Source organism: Rousettus aegyptiacus, unplaced genomic scaffold (genome assembly GCF_014176215.1).
Source record: "Rousettus aegyptiacus isolate mRouAeg1 unplaced genomic scaffold, mRouAeg1.p scaffold_m13_p_4, whole genome shotgun sequence".
NCBI classification, from domain to species: domain Eukaryota; kingdom Metazoa; phylum Chordata; class Mammalia; order Chiroptera; family Pteropodidae; genus Rousettus; species Rousettus aegyptiacus.
In genome coordinates, this window is record NW_023416307.1 from 22939106 (window position 1) to 22965502 (window position 26397).

The 26397-nt window shown below is 37.3% G+C and overlaps 1 protein-coding gene across 1 annotated transcript in view; it reads left to right on the forward strand.

Moving 5' to 3' along the window:
• LOC107512925 (schwannomin-interacting protein 1) overlaps positions 1-26397 on the forward strand; it is a 774922-nt gene that overhangs the window by 147077 nt on the left and 601448 nt on the right. The window contains exon 2 of the mRNA XM_016148925.2: positions 3907-4006. Coding sequence (XP_016004411.2) covers positions 3907-4006 — 100 coding nt within the window. The remainder of the gene's footprint in view (positions 1-3906; positions 4007-26397) is intronic.

Sequence of the window (26397 nt, forward strand, 5' to 3'; positions counted from 1 at the left end):
TGGGAGGCGATTAGATTGAGGTGAGGTCATGATGGTAGAGCCCCTATAGTAGAATTCGTGTCCTTGTAAGAAGAAGAGACACCAGAGCTTCCTCTTTCCTCCAGTGAGAAGGTGGCTGTACGCAAGCCCAGAGGAGAGCTCTCACCAGGAAACCAATCAGTTGGCACCTTGATCTCAGACTTCCCAGCCTCCAGAAGTGTGTGAAATGAATGTGTGTTGTTTAAGCCACCCAGGCTGTGGTATTTTGTTATGGCGGCCTGAGATAACGAAGGCATATTTTAGTCACTCACAGCACTTATTTAACTTCCATGCCTCTTGCTGGACTGTGAGCCACATAAGGGCATATGTCATTTCTGTCTTGTCCATTGCTGTGTCCCTGGTACCTAGCCGGGAACGTGGGAGTGCTAGGTGCTCAGTAAAAACTTGTGGAACGGATGTGGAGGTAGGGCATACTGGATGTGAGACATATAAAAATAACTAAGACATAGTTTCTGTCCTCACAGGCTAATGGGGTTACTTTTATTATAATACGAGTTACTGTTTGTTTTGTGACTAATGATGTGCCAGGCATTTTACAGATTGTAACTCTCCAAATAACTTGATCAGGTAGGTATTTTTACTTTCACAGAGGAGGAAGCAGTATGACAGAATTTAAATGGCTCCTGCAAAGACACATGGCCACCGTGTAGAGTCTTGTCTGCCTACTCAGGTCTGTCTCCGCTATCTCGGCACTGCTACCCCCTGTGAACGTTGTGCGCTTTTTCCTTCAAGGTCAGGCTTTTCTGATTTTCTTAATTGAGAATTGGAGGGGATAGAAAACATACATTTTTGAGTAGAGTTGTTACATGAAAAGGTTTATATTTTAGTGGGTGACATGAACTTTGTCTTTAGGATATCTGTCCAGGTTGGATTCTTCCTGAGTGAATGACAGTGGCACTGAGTGCACAGCCATCAGTGGGGAAGGCTGAGGGAGCTCTCCCCTCTGAGCTTTTCTTTCTTTCTTTTTTTTTTTTTATTAAAGATTCATTCATCCATTCATTTATTCATTCAGTAAACAATATGTTGAGGACCATTGTGGGTCAGGTATTGTCCTAGGTGCTGGAGAACTGACAGTGAAGACCTTACCTTCTTCTGAGGGAGACAGGCAACAAACAAACATGGTAAATATGTGGTGGTAGAGGAGAAAAAGAATAGCTCAGAGCAGTTCTTCTTGTCACCATGGGTGGGCTTGCAGGACACTGGATGAGCCTGTGCTGACAGCCAAGGAGGGGTCGAGTGGGAAGGCTGACCATCTGAGGATGGTGTGGCCATATTCTTCTCATATCTCTGAGGAGTGGCAGGAGACCCCCCTTTTACCACCAGAGATTAGAACTAGAGCCTTGGAAACCTCAAACCCACCTCCTCAGGCCTTCATAGTCATCTGAAGGGGATCAGCCATGGAGGGAGGGGGGCTGGGTAGCAGCCTGGCTCCTGGCCGTGTGACCACTTGAAGACTGGTCACACACACTAGGGGATCTTTCAGGACTGGAGCTGAGACATTGCTGAAGCCAAGGATGGAAGCAGTTGGCTGATAATGTGCTTGTTTTCATGTCCTCATGCCCTGAATTCTTCAATGGTTCCCACCCACACACGCCCCACCCCACCATGGAGAAGTGGAGAAGAAGCCTATGATGCTGATTCTCAGGCTGAAGGGTCACCCTCGTGAGATTTGATTTGCTGCCTACCGTTAAGCAGTTAGATAGTAAAGTTGGGAATTCTGAGTTCTGATCTTGGGCTTGTGCTTACATAGGTGCCAGTGTAGCATAGAACTGGCTCAGAGAGGACACTCATGTGTTTTGGCAGAGAAATCATAGACTCAAAGCCAGCCCTGCGTGCTCATTCTACAGGTAAAGAAACAGAGCCCAGACAGGTTAGATGAGTGAATCAAAAAGGCTGCCTTTTGCCTTTGACTTCGAATCCATTCAGAACCTTGCAGACCCAGGCTCTGGGTCAAAGTCAGGGACTTCGTGCTAAGCCTGATGAAATCTGGGCCTTCTCCATGGTGCGGTGATCAGCAGAGACACAGATGCACAGGTCAGCCGGAGTAGCTGTGTAGCTTGAATCTACATACAGTGGTAGATGTGACACCCTCCTCTCAATTACTAGAGGGTTCATAACAATCTTCTTGAATTGCCGTTCATGCTAGGGGTGGGGGAAGGGACTTAGAACTGACTACCTGTGAGACTCTTCAAAACATGTGCAAATTCTTCTTGCCTCCCCCCACCGAAAGGGAATCCAAAATGGAAGAAGAGATGGTGGCGGGCATGGGAATTCATAAGTAATTCTGATGTGCCCATCCCTTACTGACAGCCATTGTGGTATTTTAAGACAATGGCAAGCTCCTTGAAGGAGGGTCCCAGCCTAAGTGTCCTTGTGTTCTCCACAGCATCAGGTGGAGTATCCAATTCACTATATACGTGTTGAATGAATGTATAAAGCAGATGGTAGTGGAGGGGCAAGGAAAAAATTTTCTAGACAAAAAGGACTGGAACGTGAAGAGGCCTCGAAGCTGCTCAGTCTGTGCATGTTTATTGAGCATGTTTAAAGGTGAGCCCAGCCGTCTTAGTACAATCGCCATTGACCTTCTATCAAGAAACATAAACACTGTTCTGCCCTTGACCTCAACATTTAAAATAATAAATAGCTTAATTGTTCATTATTAATTACACTTTGAATTTATTATAGATAAATGTGGCCTTGAAAAGAATCACTCCCACGCTCAGCCCAGGCATTTTATCCTGACCCTCCCAAAGGTGTGTGTGTAGTAAAACAAACAAAGTTGGCCTTCCACCTCCGCCCTCATGGGGATACTGCATTTGCTATTGAGTCCAGACACATGGCCATTTGCCTGGTTGGATGAGTAGTTAAGCCACATGGGCAAATGTAATATGACAGCATTCTTCATAGTAATATTGTCCTCCTCATTACATTTGAAAATATATTGCCAGTGTGCAATGCTTCCAACTACACTTTATATTCGTGAGCTGAGGAGTTCTTCAGACAAGGTGAAGTCCATATGTGCCCCCCAGAAATTATTACCTTATTTGTAAGCCTAAAGAAAAAAAATCACAGCTATTGTCTGTAAGAACTTAATTTGCCAAAGCTCTTTTCTCCCTATCCTTAATTATGTATATATTTATAGACTTGAGCCACCTGCTTGCTCAATACTCTTGTATAACCATATCTCTATGTGCCACTTAATGTGCCTCTCTACATTTAAATACTCAGCTCAGCTTTCGAGTATTAAAACATTTTTCTCCACTTCCTTGAAAAGCTGTGAACAAGCCTTTTAGCATTTTATCTGGACAAAACAGTAGTGGTTTTACACAAGAAACGAGGACTCTGTAAGTAAATCTGTGTATTTATATGACTAAAGTGTATTATAAAAAGAAGCAATAAATCTAGTTTTCTACATAAAAGGAATTAGATTTTCCAGTTTACCTCTGCACTGGGATTAATAAAATTTGCAACAAATAGCTGATGGAATGATCCATTTGAAGTTTGTAAAGGCATCTTGGCAAGCTGGCTGGAGTAGCTTTTTTATTTTTTCAAAAAAGGATGTCTGTTAATTTTTCGATTCAGTCTTGTTCCTGAATGAATGTTTTAAAATGAGCTGAGAGACTGTTACCTGTGCATTTCTGCATGGCTGAGCAAATTCACCCGCGAATCCAAGTTTCTCCTCATTTCCATCACTATACGTCTCCAAATTACAGAGAATTCATTCCTGAGCTGGAGAGGTGCCAGAAGTTCCTCATCTAGCTGTCTGTGGGCTGCCTTTTTCTTTCTCCTCTTTGAGGCTTTCTGATGTCTAGAGTGAGCTCAACTCAAAGGTCTCCAGCCTCACGCTCGCCTCACATTCCCCCACAGTCACACGGAGCTCTGTGGTTCTGAGGAATACTGTGTGCCAGCATCCAATTCGCAGTCTCCTTCTGCCTGCAGGTGTTCCAGAAACTTCAAAATGCGTCTGGTAATGTATTTGCCCCTCTAAACATGCCACTTTGACATGCATTATATGCAGCTGCTGATTATTTTTTTAAAAATCTGTCTTCTGAATAACATGCATGCTAGAAAATGTCAAAGGGGACTCGTAGAACAGTGCAAGCTTAATTATTGGTGTAGGTGTGCATGTGTGTGTGTGTGTCCTTGTCAATGTAGGTATGTTTGCATAAATATGTATTATTTATGGACACATATGTCTGTGCAGGCAGATGTCACTAAAGGACTCTCAATGAAAGCACTACTTTTTATGTACATCCAGGTTTTCTAATCAGATCTAGAAACATCTTACACAGCAGCAAGTAGAAGAAAATACAGTTTTTTATCCCCATGCAAGTGGCATGTTTTAGGTACCTATTTGAAAAACCCTCCTTTCTTTCTTAAAAAAAAAAAATGTGATTGTGTATGTGTCTGTGTCTATGGGGAGGGTGTATTGGTTTTTGAAAATTTAGAGAGAAGAGTTATTTTGTTGCTGCACGAGAGAATTTCTACCCCATGTTACCTGTGTTCTCAAAACTCAGTGATCACGGAGGGGAGGAGATGTGGTTCTGCTTCGGAGTAACCCCAGGGGGACGTTGAGCTGCAGTATTCAGCAGGCATTTTAGGTATTCTAAATACTAGTGTTTGAATAACAAGTAGATGGGGTAGACTTGCTGTTGCCGAGTCCTGCTATGTTCCTTTGCTTGTAGAAATCATATCCACACTGTACGTTTAGGATGTGCATGTGTTTATTGAACTCCAGTAACACAGCGTGAGAGTGTAGGCTCATAAATCACATTATTTATATGCCAGTGTCGGGTGCTACAGTCTAAAATTAAGAAATTACTTAGCAATTAATAATACATTCAGCATCTCTTGTCTCATTGGGTGGGATTTACATCCTTAGGACTTGCTCTTCTAGTTATATAGAGACCAATGATTTAAGGTTGAGATCTAATTGCTATTTCAAATCCTTAAGCTGAAAAGATGCTTGCAGTACTTTACTTTATTTAAAAGATTTATTTTGAAAAATGTGTATGTATATCTAACTGTGGTTGGGAGCTAATTATGACTATAATGTGCTGTATGTTTTAAATAAACAACTTATTTGAGAATTGCTCACTTGTATAATAGAAATTTGCTTTCTTGTTTTTATAACAATTCTTGCACTTTGTATTATGTTCTTGCTTTTTGAGATTATTACTAATTATTGTGAAGATGAGAAAATAAGGTAGCAACTCAGAACTCACAAAGAAAAGTAGGTTGAACTAGCAGTTTTCTGAGACATTAAATAAAACAGGTTTTTATAACTGGGTATTCTAAATGCACAGTGGGTATTTATATTTGAAAAGGGAAATATCTTAATGTTAACTTGGTAAGTGGAACAGATTAGATAGTACTAATGCCATCTGATTATAGTTCCTCACTATTTAAAATGAGGTAGTAAATAAGTTAATTATTTTATATTAGCTATTAATTAGTTTTGCATCATGATATTAATTATATAACAGACAATTGATTTTGATTTGCCTTGAATTAGAGACAGTTGTGAGCTTTGATAAAATAGTTTACTGAATTGTAACAATAAAAATATATATTCTTGACAGTCAGTGTGAAAACTACTTTTACTTTTTAATGTTCGAAGTCTAAGATTTTTTCCCTTATAGAGAGCTGCATACTTATAGAGGATTATGTGTATTTCAAAAAAATTACATAACTTTTAATGCTTATTATTCATGTTCAATTTATAATTACTCAAAGTAGTACAGTCAAAATGTATTTCAATATGTACGAATGCTTCCTTGAAAGGGCATATTATATTAGGAGCCATTAAAAACCTGTATAGGCTATTAGTGTTATACTCATGTATTGCTTCGTGTGTAATGGATTTTTTTAAAGGTGCTGTTCATTTACAATATTTAAATACACCTAAGATTGTGACCTAGCTGATGTAGGAATCTTGGCTTTGAATGTGAATATCTTGATGAGGGTTTCAAATTGAATGTACAGGATGGTTGAAGCTTCTTAGTACTTTTTTGGTATGTATTGCAATATGCATTAATGGATATGCTCAAATACTAAGCTTTGTAAAAATATTCATTGCACTTAACCACATACAAAACACTTTCATCTTACTTTTGAAGTTGGTTATTCTTTTTGAAGTGTTTCATAGGTGTAAAAAGAGGTTTTATTAGTCCGAGCTTGTATGGCACTGTGTGGTACCAGGGGAACATTCAATGTCATTTTGTAGGGAATATCATAGGTACGAAATAGTGAGAGGAAGGAATGCCATGTTTGCCATCTGTCTCTAATTATGATTTCCTACTGGCTTTTAGATGTATTATAGACCAGGCTTTTATTTTATAAAACAATTATATTAACTACAATACCTAAAATGATTGTAAAACACTTCCCCCATAAAATAGTTTCCCCGTTGTGTGACTGAGATTGTCTTATGAAACATTTCATTTTTTAAGGCTCACAAATAGAGAATATAAAAAAATATAATTTGTAGACTGACCATGCATCCACAGCTAAAAACATTCATCCTTTAAGCATTTATTGAACATTGCTGGGCCAAGCCATCTCTTAGCCTTAGGCAAAATGGTGAGTGGGGGAGGGGAAATCTTGTTTAAAGAAACTGGGGAGGCCGTACCTGCTATGTTATCACTAACAATTGTTTATGGAGGCGCAGATACCTTCAACATGGTTTGAGAATTAGATTATTTTTTGTTCCACTTAGTTTCAAAATGATACAATGATAAATTAGGTTTGCCAGGAGAAGGGGATGGTCACAGTTGGCATGGGTAGTGAAGGCTGGTCAGAGAAACTCTGGAGAAGACGAGTTTTCAACCAAGTTTCGAAGGCAGTTATTAGCAGAAACTGATGGAAAGAAGAGGAATAGGTCCTTTGGGTGGAAGGAAAAGAAATATGGGAGGAAGCAAATCAGGACAGGAGGCAACAAGGTGATAACATTGTGTGGAGAAGAGGAGCCATATTGGGAATGACAGGAAGTGAGAATGAAAAAAAATTACAGGGTTGAGATTGAAATGTTTTTAATTAATGCTCATGAGCCTTATTATATCCTTTGGAAAATTCTTTGAGAAAGTGAACATTTATTTTATGATACTTAACAACTTCCGTAAATGGCATTTCAAAATCTATACCATAATAATGAATATTTCTTGAGCATTTCTATGAGCTAGGTACTGCACTAAATACTTTAAATGCATTATCTCACATAGTGCTCACTTAATATTAAAATCCTCATTTTATAGGTGAAGAAACTGAGGTACTGAGAAGTTACATAGTTTCTCTAAAGTTATACGAGGTCAGAAGTAGTGGAGCTTAGATTTGAACACGAACTCTGGAGTCCAACCTTCTAACCACTACATGAGAAGTCCATTTCAGTTTATCACTTTACCTCTAACTCCAGGTCCAGACTGGTATGACCAATTGCTGACTACATGTGTCATTTATGTCCTCTGGGAACAGACACTGAGACAGGATTACCAAACAAGTAGTTTATTGGAGGGAAAAGATAAACGGAGGAGGAAGCCAAATTGTGTTGGGAAAGGCTTCAGATCACAGTGCAGATCTGAGTACAGTGCAGGCCTAAGTACTCTTAACATGCTCAGTCACTGACTAGGGGTTCCCAGAAGGGCATGGCTATGGCTCAAAAGTCAAGGCAGATTCTCAGTATTCTGTAGCTGGCAGCTCTCAGCTAATTGCACTTTTTGCACCTGAATAGCAAGTTCTTTCCTGAAGAGAGATCTGAGTGGTGGACCTCCTTGCTGCCTGATAGCTCTAGAAAATGTACTCCAGGAACTCAGGATGGGGTGAGCTAGGCACCAAAGGTGAAGAATTTAAGGAGGCCCCCACTCTCAAGATCATGAAAATGCAGGGTGGATACCTGAGAGTGAGTGCCTCCTTAATTTTGCAGTTTTGAAAATGTATAGGAGGTCAATGGGAAACATGTCTGGAAAAGTAGATCAGAATTGGTCAAAGAACTGTAGTGATGGAGTTTTAAGTTTCCTTTTCAAGGTTTTGGAGTAGAAAAGTGACATGATCAAAATGGTCTTGTGGGAAGGTGCATATGGTCATGGCGTAGAGGCTTCGCTGAATGAAGAGAGAAGGCTATTTTGCTATTAGAGGCAGGAGAAAATGAGATCTTGAACTAGGTGTGTAAAGAATGGGAAAGATATGAGAAAATATAAAGTAAGGGAGAAGAGGATTTCACAACTGATTAAAGGGAGGGGGTAAGGGGAAGAGAGTACTCAAAAGAGACTAAAAGTTTGAATTGGGTGGCAGGGGGCTGGTGTATTGAAACCAGGAATGGACAGGAGGAGGCTCTTATTAAGGGAAGATGATAAGAGTCCAAGAACTGTGCAGACGAACCGTCTCCTTTATGTCCCCAAATGAATGATATACAAATCTTTCATTTGATCTACAAATCTTTCATTTTTCATTTTTCCCACATCTCAGGTGCTCCTTATTCCTCAAGTTTTGCCTTATTTTTAATTCATAATCCCTTGAACAAAAAATTAAGGCATGGAAGACAAAAGTTATGTTTATAGATAGCAACAATTCTGACAAAATTTAGGTTCCTTTTTTCAAATTTAACTGTAAAAATACTTTTTTTTTTCATATCCACACAATTTCTAACAGCCAGTTTGAGGTATTATTATTATTTTATTATACTTTATTTTTTGAGACAATGTCTTTGTTTTACATAGACCTGATTCTGGTTTGCAGAGCCCAGCAGGACTGGCCCTGCTCATTGAAGAGAAGGTCTTTGATCATGTGGTAGATAGAAGAGCCAACACCGATATCATGAGATACAGACATCTTCTCATGGAGAAAACCTGACACAGCTGCCTCACACTGCCCAAGCAGTAAAGTGACAGATGGAATTGATCTGATGAAAACAGAAAAAAGGCTAAATTTCTTTGCAAATAAAGATTCACATTGTATATAGGATTGTGATATATAATTGAAAACCCAATTTTCAGTGAAAAGGAAATAATGGCAAAGACTTAATGCTAAATAAGTTTTAGGTATAGAAATGAATAGTAAGTTTTTTATGGATATGCAATGCAATGTGAGGAGCTCAAAGTAAATGTTTAATTGCCCTTAAAACTGAACAACATAATGGCAAAAATTTGCATATTCTTCCAGGCTGACTTGTTTTACTGTATAGTGCAGGAAAACACTTGTAGTAATAGGGCATTAGCATCCACAGTGTACCAAAAAAGTAAACTTTTAGGAGGTGATCAAATTAACCTCCAAAGCCTACTAAGCAACCATACAATAGGCTTATGCCTAACCAGTGGTGGTAACCAAAAGATAAGCTTGGGTAACATGTATTTTGTAACAGCAATAACATAGATCTGATGTCCCATTTGTAACTAGGGCGGCTGACACAGAGATACAGGGTTTATATACTCTGACTTCCAGAGTATGAGGCTATCATAAGAAAATGAATAGAAATATTCTTCCCAGTCTCAGACTTAGATATAGGACAGTATGCTTTCCTAATTGCATTAAAACAAGAAGTGGTAAGAAACTGTAACATGAAAGAGAGAGGGTCCATTTATGTGGACTTCTGTGATTCTGTTCTTTACCCTCAACCCTCAGGGCAGTGATCTATCTGACAGGACAGTATTTAATCTTCATGACAGACTGATGAGGTAAATACTGTTGATTATTACACATTTTAAAGGTGGGGAAACTGGTAAGAGAGGTTCAGTAACTTGTCCACGGTCACACAGCAGGTAAGTAGCAGAGCGGATTTGAATTCAGGGCCTGAACTCATACACCGTGCTGGACATGGTGGGTGTGAGCAGAGTAGTGGTGGGTGGGCTTTCCTACCCGGAAACCTCTGAAGCTCTCCTTCCTGCTGCTGCTCTTATCTCCCTCGGGTCCTTTCTGTATACAGTAAGGAAATACAGTTGTAAACTCAGGAAGCAGTACCCAGGCTTTTTTTTTTTTTTAATAGACTCATGAGTTGCTCACTGAAATTAAACATATATTGCCACTGTATTCTAGCGATGTATGTCCCTGACTGTGGGACCTGCTCATCCGTGCCCAACTGTGTCACTTTTCTTAAATATTTCTTGATATTTGGAAATTAATTCTGCCTTCAGTTTTAGTCCAAGTTGGACAATTGGAGCTCACATTTTATGAGAGACAGCAAATTGACACTATGTGACCACATGCCTGTGATTAAAAGTACACAAACATTCTAGTTCTATAGAACTCTGATAAAGGAAGAATTAGGTGTGATGTAGCTCCCAGAAAGCTCTGTTTATTGACAGAGATGGCTCCCATGTAGCTTCCTTATACACTCCATTCTGAAGAAATCATGTGGTAGAATGCATACAGGCTTCAGAATCAGACATTCCTGGGTACAAATCCTCCTTCTGTCACTTTGGCAAGCCACTTCAATATCGCTGAGGAACAGGGATAATGCTTTGGATTGCTATGAGGATAAGAGGGTGCATGTATTGTTCCTGGCATAGAATAGGAGTTTAATAAATGTGTTTAGCACATCAACAGGAGCAGAGAGGCAGATGTGTGTTAAAAAGTATCTGACTCTGGGTTCAAATGTTCTAGGTTCAAATCTGAGCTCTATCACTTATCCGCTGAAAGACCTTGGGAAATGTCCTTAACTTTTCTGTGCCTTCGTTTTCTTGTCTATAAAATGGAAGTGACAACAGCACCTTCTTCATAGGATTGGTAGGAGGAAGACATGACTGAATGTAAGTAAAGCACTTAGAGCAGTGCATGGCACACAGCAAGCACTCCATGAGCGCGAAGTCCTTCTTTTTGAGATCCAGTTCATTTCAACTTTGTTTCTTTTCAGAGTGAGGAGCCTAGGAATTTACAGTACATGTAAAGGCAAGCATTTCCAGTTTCTTGGTATCTAAGACCTCAAAATACTTAATTCAGTGTTTGCTAAATCATTGATGTCAGGTGCCTTAGCCTGATAGTTTCTTGTATCATCTATATCCATTGTTGGTGAAGGTCAGGCCCTCTCATACCAATCATGGGGGGAGAATACATTAGTACTATCACATTTAGATGGCAGTTTGCAATATCTGTCAACATTTTAAATGCACATTTCTTTTGACTTATCAATTTTACTTCTAAGAATTTGCTGACAGATATGCTCACATCATTGAGCAAAGAAATGTGGTGGAGTTGGTTGCAGCATTGTTTATGATATTAAAATCTATAAACAACTAAAATATACATCTAGAGAAAAATTACTTAAATAATTTATGGTATATCCATGCAATGGGATACTGCAGAGAAGATTTTAAAACAGAGTTGTATAAGTACATTTGAAAAACTGTACAAGCATACTTTTAGGAGAAGACAAGCATTTTTCGTAGAAATCACTATAGTATGAATAATAATGTTTATGTCAAAAAATAAAAAGATGTACTTATATTCATTTGCTTGTTTAATCACAGAAAATTCTCAAAACATATACAAGGAATCATTGATATCACCAGTGGAAAGTGGAAATAGGCATTGAGTGGGTACTTTTCCCTTGCACTGTATGTGTACCATTTGAATTGTTTAATATGGGCATGATATACTTTTGCAATTTTAAAAATTGTTTAAAAAATCCCTTTTTTCCCTACCCATTGATATAAGTTTTTAAAAAGATCAGTCCTTTATACAAGTGTAACCCTAAACCTTAGTATAATATTTTTGAGTTATTGAGCCAAGTATCATCCTAAGTTAAAATAGAATGTGTATGAACTCACTGCCAGAGCTCCAATTTGCTCTCAGGGAGCAGAAATCGAATGACTAAGGAGATTCTCTAACCTTAAGTCACAGGAGAGTCTTAAGTCCTGTGGCAAAAATTCATGTTGTTCAAAAGTTCATGCACTTAGAGAGGAAACATTAAATCAAAGAGCATTAGATGGGAGAAGGGAACATTGAGTAAATGACTTTTCCTCAGGACTTAATAAATTGAATGCTAAACACGGGGCAGCATTACACATGGGATTTTTTTCATACTAAGGTTTCTTCTGTATTTCTGAAGCCTCTCTCTCAATCTTTTACAAAATTCTATAGGAGAATTACACTGCTTTTGGATTTTGAAGGCAAAAGTAATTTGCATGTAGGGTTAATCAAGATTCCTTGCCCCTTGTACTTTTAGAAGTGCTTACACATACATTGTCTCCTGTGGTACTCATAAATGAGGCATTTAGGACAAGTATGATAAAGCTCATTTTCTATATAAGGACCTGAGGTTTGGAGAGGTTAAGTAATAAGTTTAAGCCAGTCAGTGTGTAGCTGAACACACAAGGACCATTGGTTATATCTTGGCTGTCCTTGCCACTAGCAGCCAAGGGCACAGCTGTGTAGAAGAATCACTTCTGTGGTTGTGAAGCTGGTTTATTATTTTCTTGGAATCACTTTTACTCTGGTTTAGGAAGACCCAGGAATGGCCAATTAAACTTTCTTCCCAATGTAATTATAAACATGCTCATTTAAATGGTTAAGGGACATCTAATAAAATGCAGATAGAGCTGAGTTCTCATTTTGACCCTACTCCTTACTGGCTATGTAATCTTGGGCAAATTGTTCCCTCATGGGGATAATGATAATATTAATCTCCCAGGGCTGATGTTAAAAGAGTTTAAATAAAATAATGTATGAAAAGTGCTTGACCGAGTGCATGGAATCTAGCAAAGGGTCAATACACAACAGGTACAATAGTAATTAATGATATAAATAAGTCCGAGTTCGGGTCAGTGCAGCAAGCATAGCTCTGATGGCAACCAAAGCTTTTGTCTACTTGGAGGTGACAGCAGGACCAATCAATTTCTTTCTTTTGAAGGAAACTTCCTTGGAACCAAAAAGAACTAAGAACAGGTAGCAAAGTTTCCTAAAACTTCCCTGAGCCTTAGTGCAGAGGCTGGGGCATCTCTGACTAAAGAAACCACTCCCAGTTTCAAACCAATTTTCCAGGTCATGGTCAACATGACCATGTCCTTTAACACAAGGACAATCACCTCTCTAAGCAGGCAACCCTAAGATCTTACTCTGGGAGTTTGTCTTCAGTTTCTTAAATTTCAACTTCTTAAATAGAATTTTGGGGGAAACTTGAAAAGTCAAAGCTAAGAATTCACAGAATTGGTGATGAAATGATCTGTTTGCTATTTAGCTTAAAAGTACTTTACTAATTCTTCTTTTAAATTTTTAAAACTTATTTTTCTTTACTATACAATTAATTTATGCTTAGTGCAGAAAATGTACAGAATCAAAACAGAAGAAATAAAAGTCCCTAGAAAGAAGCATTGTTCATATTTATTTTGGTTTGTAGTTATTGAGACTTTTATGAATAAATGTACTTATTTTCATAAAAATGAAAGTACTGTACATACAGTTTATGACCCTTCAATTACTAACAATATATCATGTACATCTTCCCATATCAATAGATGTTTTTTTAATAACTTTATTTCCAGTGGTTGCATAGCATTCTTTAGAGTGAACAATTCATGATTTCACAAATCTTCTAATGTTGAGTGCTTAAGTTTCATTTTTCTTTCTGCAAGAAAAATTCTTTTTGAAAAATTATTGTAGAAATGCTTAATTCCTTCTTTAAAATAAATGCCAAACATAGAATTTCTAGGTCAAAGTGTAAATAACATTTTTAAGGCTTTTGATGTCAAATTGTCTTCCAGTTAAATTTTGCCAATTTTATCCTTACCATTAGTACAAGAGTAGAAGGGTGCAAATAGATCAGTGACTGTTTAAGTAAACATGACTTCTATTCATTTATTATAAAAGGTGAATACCTTTACAAAAACCTTTACGCCAAGATATAAAGTGCTTCTTATTAATGCCAACTTCTTATATCCATAAGATAGTGTCTTAATTGCATTAGGGATGTTGGTAATGGTATCAGTATAATATGATTAGCTTTTGATGAAGTGTAACAGAAAATGTGGGAATAATTTGGAGGAAAAGTTACTATAAGCATACTTCCACTGGAGCCCATTAATTCCACCCACATATCCATTTTAAAATGTGAGAATAAAGCAATCGAGGGAGTATAAACCCTTCCACTGTAGTTATCATCACATCAGTTTTCTCTAGGGTTGGCAGTGTCTGGTCCCTTCTGTACCATACTAGATTTCACGGTAGAAATGCTAAGATTTGAACCTTTTTAGTAGAAATTACGCTTGATGGCACTAGCCCTGCTGTCAGAGTAATTCCTGCTGGAAAGAAAGTATCTGAATTAATAGTGTAATAAACTGAGTTAGTGTTTCATCTTGGCAGAGATTAATTAGGGGAAGAGAAACTAACATTTATTTTGGTTCTTATTTGACAGACCATTTATTATTACATTATTGCATTTACTACCACTATAAACCTGTGAGGTAGGTATTACTGAGGGCATTTTACAGAGGAGGAACTGGAGTTCAGTCAGATGACGTGTCTCCCCTATGGCCACACAGTGGGCGAGCTGCAAAGGTGGGATTCCCTGCTTTTGGAGCCTGTGCTCTCTGTACTGCTCTGTCTCACCAGTTATACAGCAATACTGACTGTTTCTCTTCCAGAATATTCATTGTAAGTATGAATACACTTTTATCTCTCTAATCTGTGGATTCCCATAAAAGTCAGTGTGTTAGGCAGTCTTAGAGACGTGACCCACTTATCAGTCCTATGTCAGTTAAGATATTTTTATAAGCCAGAAACAGAAAGTCTGCTATTTTGCTTAGCAAGCTATCCTGAGGCAGAGCAGTCTGGGTTTTTTTTTAGAGGCTCAGCGATTTCATTAAGGACCCAAGTTCTTTCTATCTTGCTGCTCTGCCATGTTCAGTGCTGACTTTTATGGTTGTGTGGCGACTTTAAGAGCTCTGAATACATCTTCATAAAACAATGTCCAGAGGCAGGAAAATGGAATGGCTTCTTCTCCCACAACTTTCTTTTAAAGAGCAAGACAAACTGCCCAGTAGATTCTCTCTCCTGCTTCATAGTCCAGAGCTATGTCATAGGTCCTTTCCTGACCCAAACATTGGTATAGAGAATGGCTTGGGCCAATCAGGATTCACTCCCAGGACTGAGGAGGGTGAACCCTGAAATTCAAGCTAGGCTCTGTGGCAGGAGGAAACAACCTAAAATGCTACCAACACTGCTTTTAAGAGATTTTAAGATTTCTTTTCCTAAGTAATTGATTATATACTCTGAGGTTCTTCAGTGGGAGGAAAGTATACCATTGCTGTTGTAGAAACTTTTACTTTTGTGTGACCACCATCTACAAGTGAACATGTAATTTTTTTCAGTGTGTTCCACCAAATCCTCCCATTTTCATCACTTTTCTCTAATAGAATTCTGTACTTTTTTTTTTTATCAGTGTTTCAACTTTTTGAACTCTTCTGTACTAGTCCTTGATACAACTTCTTCTAAGAATAGGGAAAAGCAAGATTTTAATGGAAAGTGAAGATAGGTCCAGTAGTATCTGTCTACTAGGGCTAGCACAATTTTTTGCTTTTTAAAAAAAGAGTGTTGTCTTATTGAGAGCATTAAGTAGAAGCAACTTAATTTCCTATCATGAATAAATACTGATTATCTTTTATTTTAGCAAGACAAGTCATTTAACCTTCATGCTTGTATTGGTACAATAAAACAAAAGTTGAAGCGGAGGGATATCTATCAATTGTCAAAATAATTAGTTCAATAAAATAATGTTCACTGAAGGGGAAAATCAGTTAATAATTTTTAAATTGAATTGGATTATTAATTGAATTAAAATAGTCAATTCAGTTCAACAAATATTTATCAAGGACTTATAATGTACTATCATAGAATTAATAATAGATGCCATAGAAAATCTTACAACCTGGTGGGGGAGTAAGTAATCAGTATAGAAAAAACATCTATGCTAAACTATTACATGAGATAAGGAAAGGTAGATAATAGTTATAACAATAACAATAAGTAGTCCGTTGAGCACTTATCCAGAATGTTCTATTATGCTTCACATGTGTTAATTCATTTAATTCTCACAACAACCTTACAAGATAAGTTTTTTTTTTATTAGCCCCATTTTAAAGATGAAAAAACAGAGGCAACAGAGAGGAAGAGAGTCTCATGAGGATGCAATAACTCTTCCTGGAGAGGTGGGGAGGGGCACACATTTGTGGGAAAGGATTGAGAGAAAAGGTGACTTACCAATTAGGGTTGAGAAACCCAGGAAAAAGACTTAAGAGTGGGGAAAAAAAAAATGGCATCTGCAGAAGCATCTCTGAAAGTCTTTTCATGTCTGGTGTGGCTGAAGCACGACGAGGTAGAAAATGGGTGGAGGTGAAGACAGTGAAAACTGTGGCTGGACTGTTCGGGCCATGCGTGTCATTAGTCAGCACTACAGAAGGTGTTTAAGAAGGACAGTGACATCTTCTTTATAAGAAGGTGATTCTGGGACAGAATGGAGGAAGACAGATTGAGGTAAGAGAGGCTGGCAAGGGAGGGAGTGTTGAAAATTAGTGTGGTAATACAGGACAGAGACAGTGAGCCCTGACTAGGGGAGTTGGGGAGGAAAGGATGAGGGAGAGCTGGGGACTCACAGGGCTGGGTGACTTCTCAGTGAATAGTGATGTCATTGATCAAATGTGAAAGAAATTGGATATTTCTAAGTAAAAACACATACCTTATACGAAACACATACCTTATACAAAAACACATACCTCAACTAAAACACCTTATGCAAAATTTCCTTCATAATGGATCATAGAATTACATGTAAAATGTAAAAGTAAAAATGTTAAAAAAAAATAGGAGAAAAATTTTGAGACCTTTCTTAAGGCCAGGTGAAGACTTTGTAAATGTAACACAAAAACATGATTCTTCAAAGAAAAATATTAACAAATTGGATTTAATTAACATCAAAAACTTTCTTTCTGTGAATTATAAAGCATCTTTTTATCAAGAGAGTGAAAAAATAAGCTACAGACTGGAAGAAAATATTTTCAAACCATATGCCTGACAAGGGACTTGTATCTAGAATATATAAAAAGCTCTTAAAATCCAAAATTTAACAATAAATAAACCAAACAATGCAATTGGAAAATGAGAAAAATATGTAGACTTTTATTGAAGAGGTTGTATAGATGGCAAATGAGCACATGAAAAGATGTTTAACATCACTAGGCATTAGTGAAATGCAAATGAAAATGACAATGAGATATCACTATACCTATTAGAATGGCTAGAATAAAGATCATTGACAACACCAAATGTCGGTGAAGATACTAAGAAATTGGATCATTCATATACTTTTAGTGAGAATATAATATGATACAGCCAGTCTCGAGTAAAATTTAACAATTTCTTATAAAATGAAACATATGCTTATCTTACAAGCCAACAACTGCATGGTTAGGCGTTTATCCCTGAAAATGAAAACTTCGTTCACACACACACAAAACTGTACACAAATGTTCATAGCAGCTTTATTAATAATAGCTAAAAACTAGAAACAACCCAATGTACTTCAGTGTGTCACTGGTTAACCAAACTGAGTATACCACACCGTAAAATATTACTCATAAAATATTGATATACTCAATGACATGGATAATCTCTAAGGGATTATGCTGAGTGAAAAGAAGGTTACATACTGAATGATTCCACTTCTATAACATTCTCAAAATGATGAAATTATAGAGATGGAGAACAGATTAGTGATTGCCAGGAGTTACGGAGGGAGGAAGGAAGGAAGTGAATGTGGCTACCAAAGGGTAACATGATTGATCCTTGTGATGGAACTGTTCTGTATTTTGACTGTGGTGGCTATTACTCAAATCTACACATGCGATAAAATTACATAGAACTAAATATATATACACACACAGCATGTAAAGCTGTTGAAATATAATTAAGGAAGGTGTGTTATATCAACTTCAGTTTCCTGGTTGTGATATTATGCTATAGTTATGCAAGATGTCATCACTGGGGGAAATTAGATGAAGGGTATATAAGATATCTCTATTATTTCTTACAAAAGCATGTAAATCTACAATTATCTAAAAATAAAAACTAAAAGAAATTGTGAGGGAAATGGGTTTACTAGAAAAGGTTTGGAAATGTTGAGTTTGGGAAGCTGAAGAAAGCTAGTAGGATGTTCATAGGACAATGTCAGAGGTGAAGAGTGTTAATAAATCTCAGGGTTGTTTACATAAAAGTGATTAGGGACATCTTTGGTGAGATTGCCCTGGAAATGAAAATTAATCCATAATAATAATAAGAGCTCATATAGTTAATCAGTAACTAAGTACTAGACATAGTGCAACTCCTTTAGACCTGTTACTTCACAATAATCCTATGACGTAGCCATTATTATTCATTATACAAATGAGAAAACTAGTCTTAGAAGAGTTAAGTAACTTTACCAGAGTCACACAGCTGGTAATTGGAGGAACTAATCTATATAACTTCAGGAGTTACCCTGCCTCCAGCAGCAGAGAAGAGCCCAGGGTAAAAACACAAGAAACATAATCATTGCAAGTCTTGGCAGAAAAAGAGAGGCTCATGAAAGTGACAGAGATAACAACTCCATTTTGACCCAGTTTCTATATCCTGAGCTTTAATGATATTTTATTGTGGTCCTGTCCCGTAGCTTTCAGATGCATCCTACTAACATGTTACCAAGGGGGAAATGAATAGATTCTGTGTGCACGAAGTTGGCGGATGGGCGGGTTGGTTCTTATAAGCATGGGGTCCACAGAGCTGCAATGGGCTGGTATGGGGTGTCTTTGTGCAGTCAATGGACCAAGAATTAAGGGAGGAAAGTAAGACCGGAGATCAGGAGACTTGGCCCAGGCTAAAAACTGGGAGGCACACAGTGGGTGTGTCATAATGGAGGAATTGAGAGGAGGTGAATAGAGGGAAGTGAAGGTAGAACCCAAGGTGTGAGTGGGGAAATGAGATGATTTTGGAGCTGAATCCAGGGCTGCAGAGAGCCTACAGTAATATTTCTTTTTATGAGGCCTACAATAGCCCCTCCCTTGAAGAGACAGAGCTGGGTCCTACATAACCCATTTGTCTGACTTAGTTTCAGGCTTCTCACCTTTGCTTTTCACCAAATTGGCCAATTGGAAGTAATTTCTCAAATTGATCAGTTGTCTGGGTTCATGTGGGCATAAATTATAAGCCTCACCAGCTTTTAGGAAAAAGAAAGAAAGGTGATTTTTAGTTTCTTGAGTGCTTTGATTTGTATTATATTTCCTATTTATATCATAGTTTAAAAATTAAATTCCTAAAGTATAGTGAGTGGAAAACACCAAAAGAGGAACTTTAAAAATCATGTTAATAATTAAAGTTGATACACAGCAACCCTAATTTGAATTTTCTTAGTTCATTTCGAATTACTTCAGCACTCTCATCTTTATAGTTCATCAGTTCATCTATTCTTGCTACAACTAACTTGATTAAAAAGAATACTGCTGGGATGAATATATGATTACAAGTATAGAGTAGGGAAAATACAAAGTGAGTCTGCAGCATCAGAAATCAAGGCAGTTCTCTTCCTGATTTCAAACAGTATTATAATGCTATAGTAATCAAAACAGTATGACATTGGTATAAAAACAGACACATAGATCAATTGGATGTAACAGAGAGTCCAGAAATAAACCCAGGCATATAAGATTAATTAATTTTCGACAAAGATGCCAAGAATACACAATAGAGAAAGGATAGTTTCTTCAATAAATAATATTGGGAAAACTGGATATCCATTTGCAAAAGAATGAAATTTGACTCCTATCTTATACCATACACAAAAATCAATTAAAAATATACTAAAAATTTAAATGTAAGACCAGAAACCATAAAACTCCTAGAAGAAAACAGGGAAATGCTTCTTGACATTGGTCTTTGGAGCAGAGGTGATAAAAGCAAAAATAAATAGATGGGACTACATCAAACTAAAACGTTTCTACATGGCAAAAGAAACAGTTAACAAAATGAATTGGAAGAAAATGTCTGCAAACCACATATCCATTAAGAGATTAATATCCAAAATATATAAGGAACTCATGCAACTCAATAGCAAAACCTCAAATAATTGAAATATGGGCAAAGGACTCAGACATTTTTCCAAAGAAGACATACAGATGGCCAATAGACATATGAAAAGTTGCTCAATATCACTAATTATCAGGGAAATGCAAGTCAAAGCCACAGTAAGATATCACTTCAGACCTGCTGGGATGTCTGTTATCAAAAGACAAGAAATGACATGTCATCAAGGATAGAGGGAACACGGAACCCTGGAATACTGTCAGTGGGAATGTAAATTGATATAGTCATTTTTTAAAAAATAGTTTGGAAGTTCTTTAAAAAATTAAAAAATAGAACTTCTATATGATCCAGCAAACTCACTTTGGGATATATAACCAAAGGAAACGAAATCACCATCTTGAGGAGATACCTTTATCCCCATGCTCATTGCAGCATTATTCACGATAGCCAGGATGTGGAAGCAACCTAAGTGTCTGCTGACCGATAAATGGGTGAAGGAAATGTGATACACGCACATACACGCACATACGGTAGCTTGAAGGGGCTTGCTTCAGCAAAATTTGGGACAGTTTGAACATCAAAATAATAATGCTAAAGTATTATAACTCATAAATAAAATTTCCAAAAGTCCATGGGTTTATAGTGATACTAGAAATAGAAAGGAGGAATAAGGAGAGAGGAAAGCTATTCTTCATAGAAGAATGCCAGCTAGTAAGAATAATGGGATTGGACAACCACTATTTTGAAATTTCTAATAAATTAGGCAAAGATTATAAGTGGATGCTAAAATCATTTTGGAGATTCAGGCCATTCCCACGATTTTAACATATCACCCCTCAGATGTCTTAAGTTAGTATGAGATGGAAAACGTACCACTATATTGGAGAGATCTGAATGACACCACCTTACCATACTTAGCTTCGCCAGAAGTGGGACTACCTGACATCATCTGCTTACTCATGTGTAAGAAGATACCAATATTACCTACATATTGGTATCAGAATATGATCGTAAGGACATAATCCTGCAAGTCCAGAATCCATTTTATGACAAGTGGTTGGTATCTTTATAAAAGTCAAAGTCATGAAAAGCAACCAAACAAAAGGCAGTGGGACTGTTCCAGTTATAAAAAGACTAAAGAGGAAAAACAGCATCCAAAAACGTGTGAACATTGATTGTATCCTGAATTTTCCTCCCCATCCCAACTCCACCTGTGCAAAGGCTGTAGAAGCCATTTTAGAGAAAACAGGAAATTTAAATATGATCTGTATATAAGATAACATTATCGAATTCATGTGATTTTTCTCAGCTGGGATATTGAACTGTGGTCACATAAGAGAATAACCTCTTTCTTAGGAGATACGTGCTTAAATATTTAGGGGTGAAATGTCATGATATCTACAATATACTTTTAAATAACTAACTTTTTTATAGACTTATGATCTGATATGATGGTTTAGATCTTTAATTTATTGGTTACTAATTTAGATTTTTTTTTTTTTATTTCTCAAAGTATTACAGTTCATTTTAAATCCCACTGTGATAGTTAGCATTCTGTCTCTCATTTCCTCAGCTTTTTGGTTGCTTTTCATCTTCATATCTTCTCAGCAATGATGAAGCAAATACCTGGATTTGTATTAATCTCCTGTGTTGTTCAGAATATGCTACCCACATCTAGGTCATCAGGTAGAGGTTAGCATTTAAGCCTGCATGATTCTTACCATTTTATTAGATTCTCACAATAATTCTGCAAGAGACATGTAGGTCTTTTCCTTGTTCCCAGCTATTTTTTGAAAATGAATTTAGCTCATTAGTTTCTTAGGGAATAATCACTGAGGAGCAGAGATTGACAGAGGAACCTATTGTGAACCCTTAGAATAGGAGGATGAGATTAAGACTGCTCAAAGATCTCTGATCATTATTAGATTTTAAGTTCATGGAATCATATTTTGGGAGATAGGATTCGATCTTGGAGAAGGGAAATCATGAGTGAGATTTTAAAGGCATCTTCTTTATTATCAACTATTGGTCAATGTAAATTCATTTTCATTATAACTGGGTTGATATTTATCGATTATGCACCTGCACAGCAGGACCAGATGTTACACTATTGAAATACTTCTACATCAGTTGGGATAACCACTGCTCCATGAGAACCCTCACCACTACTCTCTCAGCGTTTTCTCCATTCCCACCTTCAAAATCCAGTAACCAAAGAATTAATGCTTGGCACAGCAATAAAACTGGTCGTTACATATTTTGAATATCTTCCTTTTTCTAGTTGTTGTAAAAGTTACTAATTTTATGCCACCAGTTACACAATTCTTCCTCTAAAATATTCTAATAACCTAGAACTTAGCAAACTATTAAAACTATTAAAGTCATGACATCAGGTGAAAACTCAGTCTTAGTAATTTTCTAGTTAAAATAGTAAAAGTAAATGTGTATAGTGTTCGTATTCCTGAATGTGTGATAGAGAAGCTGCCTCTTTGGGGAGTGTAGAGACCATCAGTCCAGGGAGAATTAAGATGGAATCAAGCACAATGTAGCTTTGCATACTGGTGGTACTATATGCATGTTGTTAGATCATCCTATAGAGAACAAGGCTGTTGCATTTGGAGAAAGAACTGCTCAGCAGGCATCAGCTGTTATGCCAATGTAAATTTTTATAATGGCGGTCTTCCCCAGTCATTGACTTGCCTTAACTTCACCTTTGTCAGCAGAGCTCCTTGTAGTGATCTCCCAGGAGTTGTTTTTAGTTGTTTTTCCTGTCACTCTCTCTTGGACCATGGCCTCAAATCCATTTAATGTTTTCCAGATCTAGACTCTCTTTGTCTTCTGGTTTCACCAGATACAGCCCCAAGTCTTTCTGGGATCAGTACTTTTGTAATGCCAGTATCCCTTGTCCCTACCTCATGTTCAGTTAAACATGTTTCTTAAATATAGGGAAGGCTTAGCTCATTAAATTATTTTACAATTCAAGTGAAAATATTTCTATCCAAGTCTCCATGAGAGTATGTTTCTGTATACATTTTCATTTATCTACTATTTACACATAGCAGCTGCACATTTTTAGCTACTATGGTTAGATTGCCTCTTGGATTCAGAAAAACGTAATCACAGCTGGCATGAGATGTACAGAATGGCCATCTTTGACTGTGTTTTCTCTTGTTCTTTCACTATGATGAGTGTCATGAGTAAGCAGTCAAAAACATGTTCACCTGAAATGGTTCTTTTTACAAACGAGAAACATAACTTTGAGTGCTGTACATTAGTTGCCAAGCTAATAAGATAATCCTCTTTTCTTTTAAGTCTGTACTTTAATCTTAAAACAGAAATCTCCTTTTCTTTTTGCAACAGTCACTGGATAAAGATTCTGTTATCATAATCCTATTAAAATGTATTCACTTTTGCAGTATGCTTTGATAGTAATATTTATCCTTCTAAGCACCTAGGGAGAAGAATGTGATAAGAGAGAAATCTATTCAAAATTTTAGGAAAAAATAGTTGCAGAGAGAGGAACTATGCTAAAAGCTTAGAAATGAGTAGCAACTAATATCCATAGCAAAAAAAGAGCAATGATTAATTCACAAATTAGGCTCCTATTTAGCCTCTGACTGGGAAAGATAGTAATTTTCCAATTGAAATGCCCTGTACTGATAACATATGTCCACACAGGCAAATGTTGGCTAAACTGAATTTCCTGAGCACTGAACTAGTAACTGATCCTCACCTGTGGATGCATTTCTAATACATCACCTTTTTTTCTTTTCTTTCTTTCTTTCTTTTTTTTTTTTTGGCACTAATGGCTTTGAAGTTAATATCATTTAAAACAATAAATCATTAGCATTGACAGGTGATATATAAACAGAGCTATAATTAATGAATCGATTCTGCTGAGGATAGTTGCTGCTATTCAATTTTTATTTAGTATAAGTTATTGTACTTTCTTCATTTTGTTGGGGAGCAATAAAAATTCCTGGTGACTTCTGACATTTTTCCTTTGAGTGAGGGGATCTCTCTGTCACTGCTTTTCTTTCCTCTTCCTCTCCTCCTTCCCGGCTCCCTTTTCTCCCCTCGCCCCTCTCTGAACCAATAAGTGGTAAGGTTTAGTTCTCTGCTCCTGATATGATCATCCTGTATTCCTGTGCTGATCCAACTTCATTTATGTAAAGGCTGCAGGAAATGATTTGCCATTTCCACAAGCTTTCCTCAAATTTTTTCCAAATCAAACAGCATTTTCAAACATCTATCTATCTTACTTCTAGTATTAGGCTTTTCATTTATTTTTCTACCAGGGTTGAAGTTATCTTTTATTAATGGTTTATTTCAGGTGTGTTTGTGGTTCAGATTATTGAAAAAATATCCACTTTTGTTCACAAAGATTCTAACTTAAATTTACAAGGTAGGATAAAATGAATGTTCAATATTATTAAATATCCTCACAATTACAAAATGTGTACATAATTATATGTTTGCAGACAACCTATATAATTTTTTTTTAATTTTAAAAACCTGGAAAACCACTTTTGTAGGCAAATGGACTAATGCTTTACACTCCTAGGCACTGCATGTGATTTGATAGACATTTATAAATCTTCCTGAAATGTGTCATGTTTCACTCTCAAGGCATTTGGTGACTAAATTAAATACAAGATGGAGTTGTAAAAGCCTACGGCTTGATTTAAAGGTGTTTTAGGATCTACATTCTTTTTGACTAAGAGCAAATGTGTTTGTTTTATGGGGCGATTTAGGGGGAAAAGTCCAAACTAAAGCTCACTGTTTTGAAATAAAATACTTATGAAACAAGTTTTATATTTTCCTTTTCTGGGCTAAGATTTCATAATGCCAGTATTTCTTATAGAAGTTTGTGAGGAACCTTCCCAGAGCTGACATTTGATCTCTCAGTTGTCTGCTGTGTCTTACCTCTAAGTCATTGGTTTGCTGGGACAGGTGCATTTGTTTCACTTTATATCAGACAGAGATACTTTAAATTCCTAGTAACTGCTGAGGCTTAAATGTGGAAGTGATGGGTTTTTTTGTTTGTTTGTTTGTTTGTTTGTTTTTGTTGTTGTTGTTTGAGAATAATGCTAGCTTTAGTTTCCCATTTTCAAATGGAAACCCTGCAGTGATTTAGTTTAATGTGTATTAGTATTGCACACACCTACATGGCTTTCTTTGTTTCATTGCAACACTCAGCTAGTGAGGCAGAGAGAGCCTCCGTCCAGTCTTCTAGGCTGAGAAGCCTCAGCAGGGCTGACTGGTGAGGAGTTGACAGTTCAGAAAGGAGCAAAGCGAATGTGGCCTCTGCCCTCAGGAGGGTATCAAGCCACACAGAACTACTTGCTCTTCCCCAAGCATGTCTTAAGTGTTCTCTCCTTGGCCTCCTGGGGATCTCATCTCTGGCCTTCTCCCAGTCTGTGTGTAGATAGTTCTGAAGCCATCACAGGAAATGAGGGGAGGTAGAGAAGGTGAAGAGGGTGAAGAATATTGGTCCAGAGGACCTCAATACTTAGACGTCAGGATGAAGAGGAGTGATCAGCCAGAGACAGAGAAGGAGTGGTCAGCAAGGTAGGATGGGAACGAGAGAGGAGAAAGTGAAGAACGTGTTCGAGGAGAGTGGTCAGCTGTGCCATATGCTGCCAAAGGGCTTTATAAAATGAAGACACTGTTCACTGGATTTGGCAAACCTGTGCTCTTCAGTTCATGACTTTCCAAAGATCTACTTTAGTGGCTAAAAAACTAATGTACATGCTTTTTGGTTCGTTGTTTGTATTTTTATAAATCTAGTCCTGCTTCGTGGGCACCAGAGGATCCCATTACTTCACCTGTTTTACTGCAGGTTAATGCCCCCTGATTTTCCTGAGTTCTGATTCATGTAGCAGGTATTATTCCTTTTTTCTTCCTCAAGTCAAACTCTCATTTCTTTACCTGACCTACCTGTTTGATGTGCCTGAAGTCTTTAAATTTATTTTCTGAAAAATGACCATCTACCAGCTAATGATGCTTTTGTCCAGCTTTTAAAGACAGTGCTGCTGAGTCTGACAGTAATACTAATAAGCTGAAAAGTAATATCAATAGGTCTGCTAGTCATAATGATAATTTATTAAGCATTTGCCATCTTTCAGGCATTGTTCTAAGTGCTTTCCATTTATTTACTCATTTAATCCTCCTAACAATCTATGAGCTAAGTACTGTTATTTCTCTTTCTTATGGATGAGGAAACTGAGGCACAGAGAGGATAAGCAAATTGTCAAGGTCAGGCATCTAGTAAGGAGCGGGCCAGAATGCCCAAAGTCTGAGCTTTCTAACCATCAAGGTAGATTATCT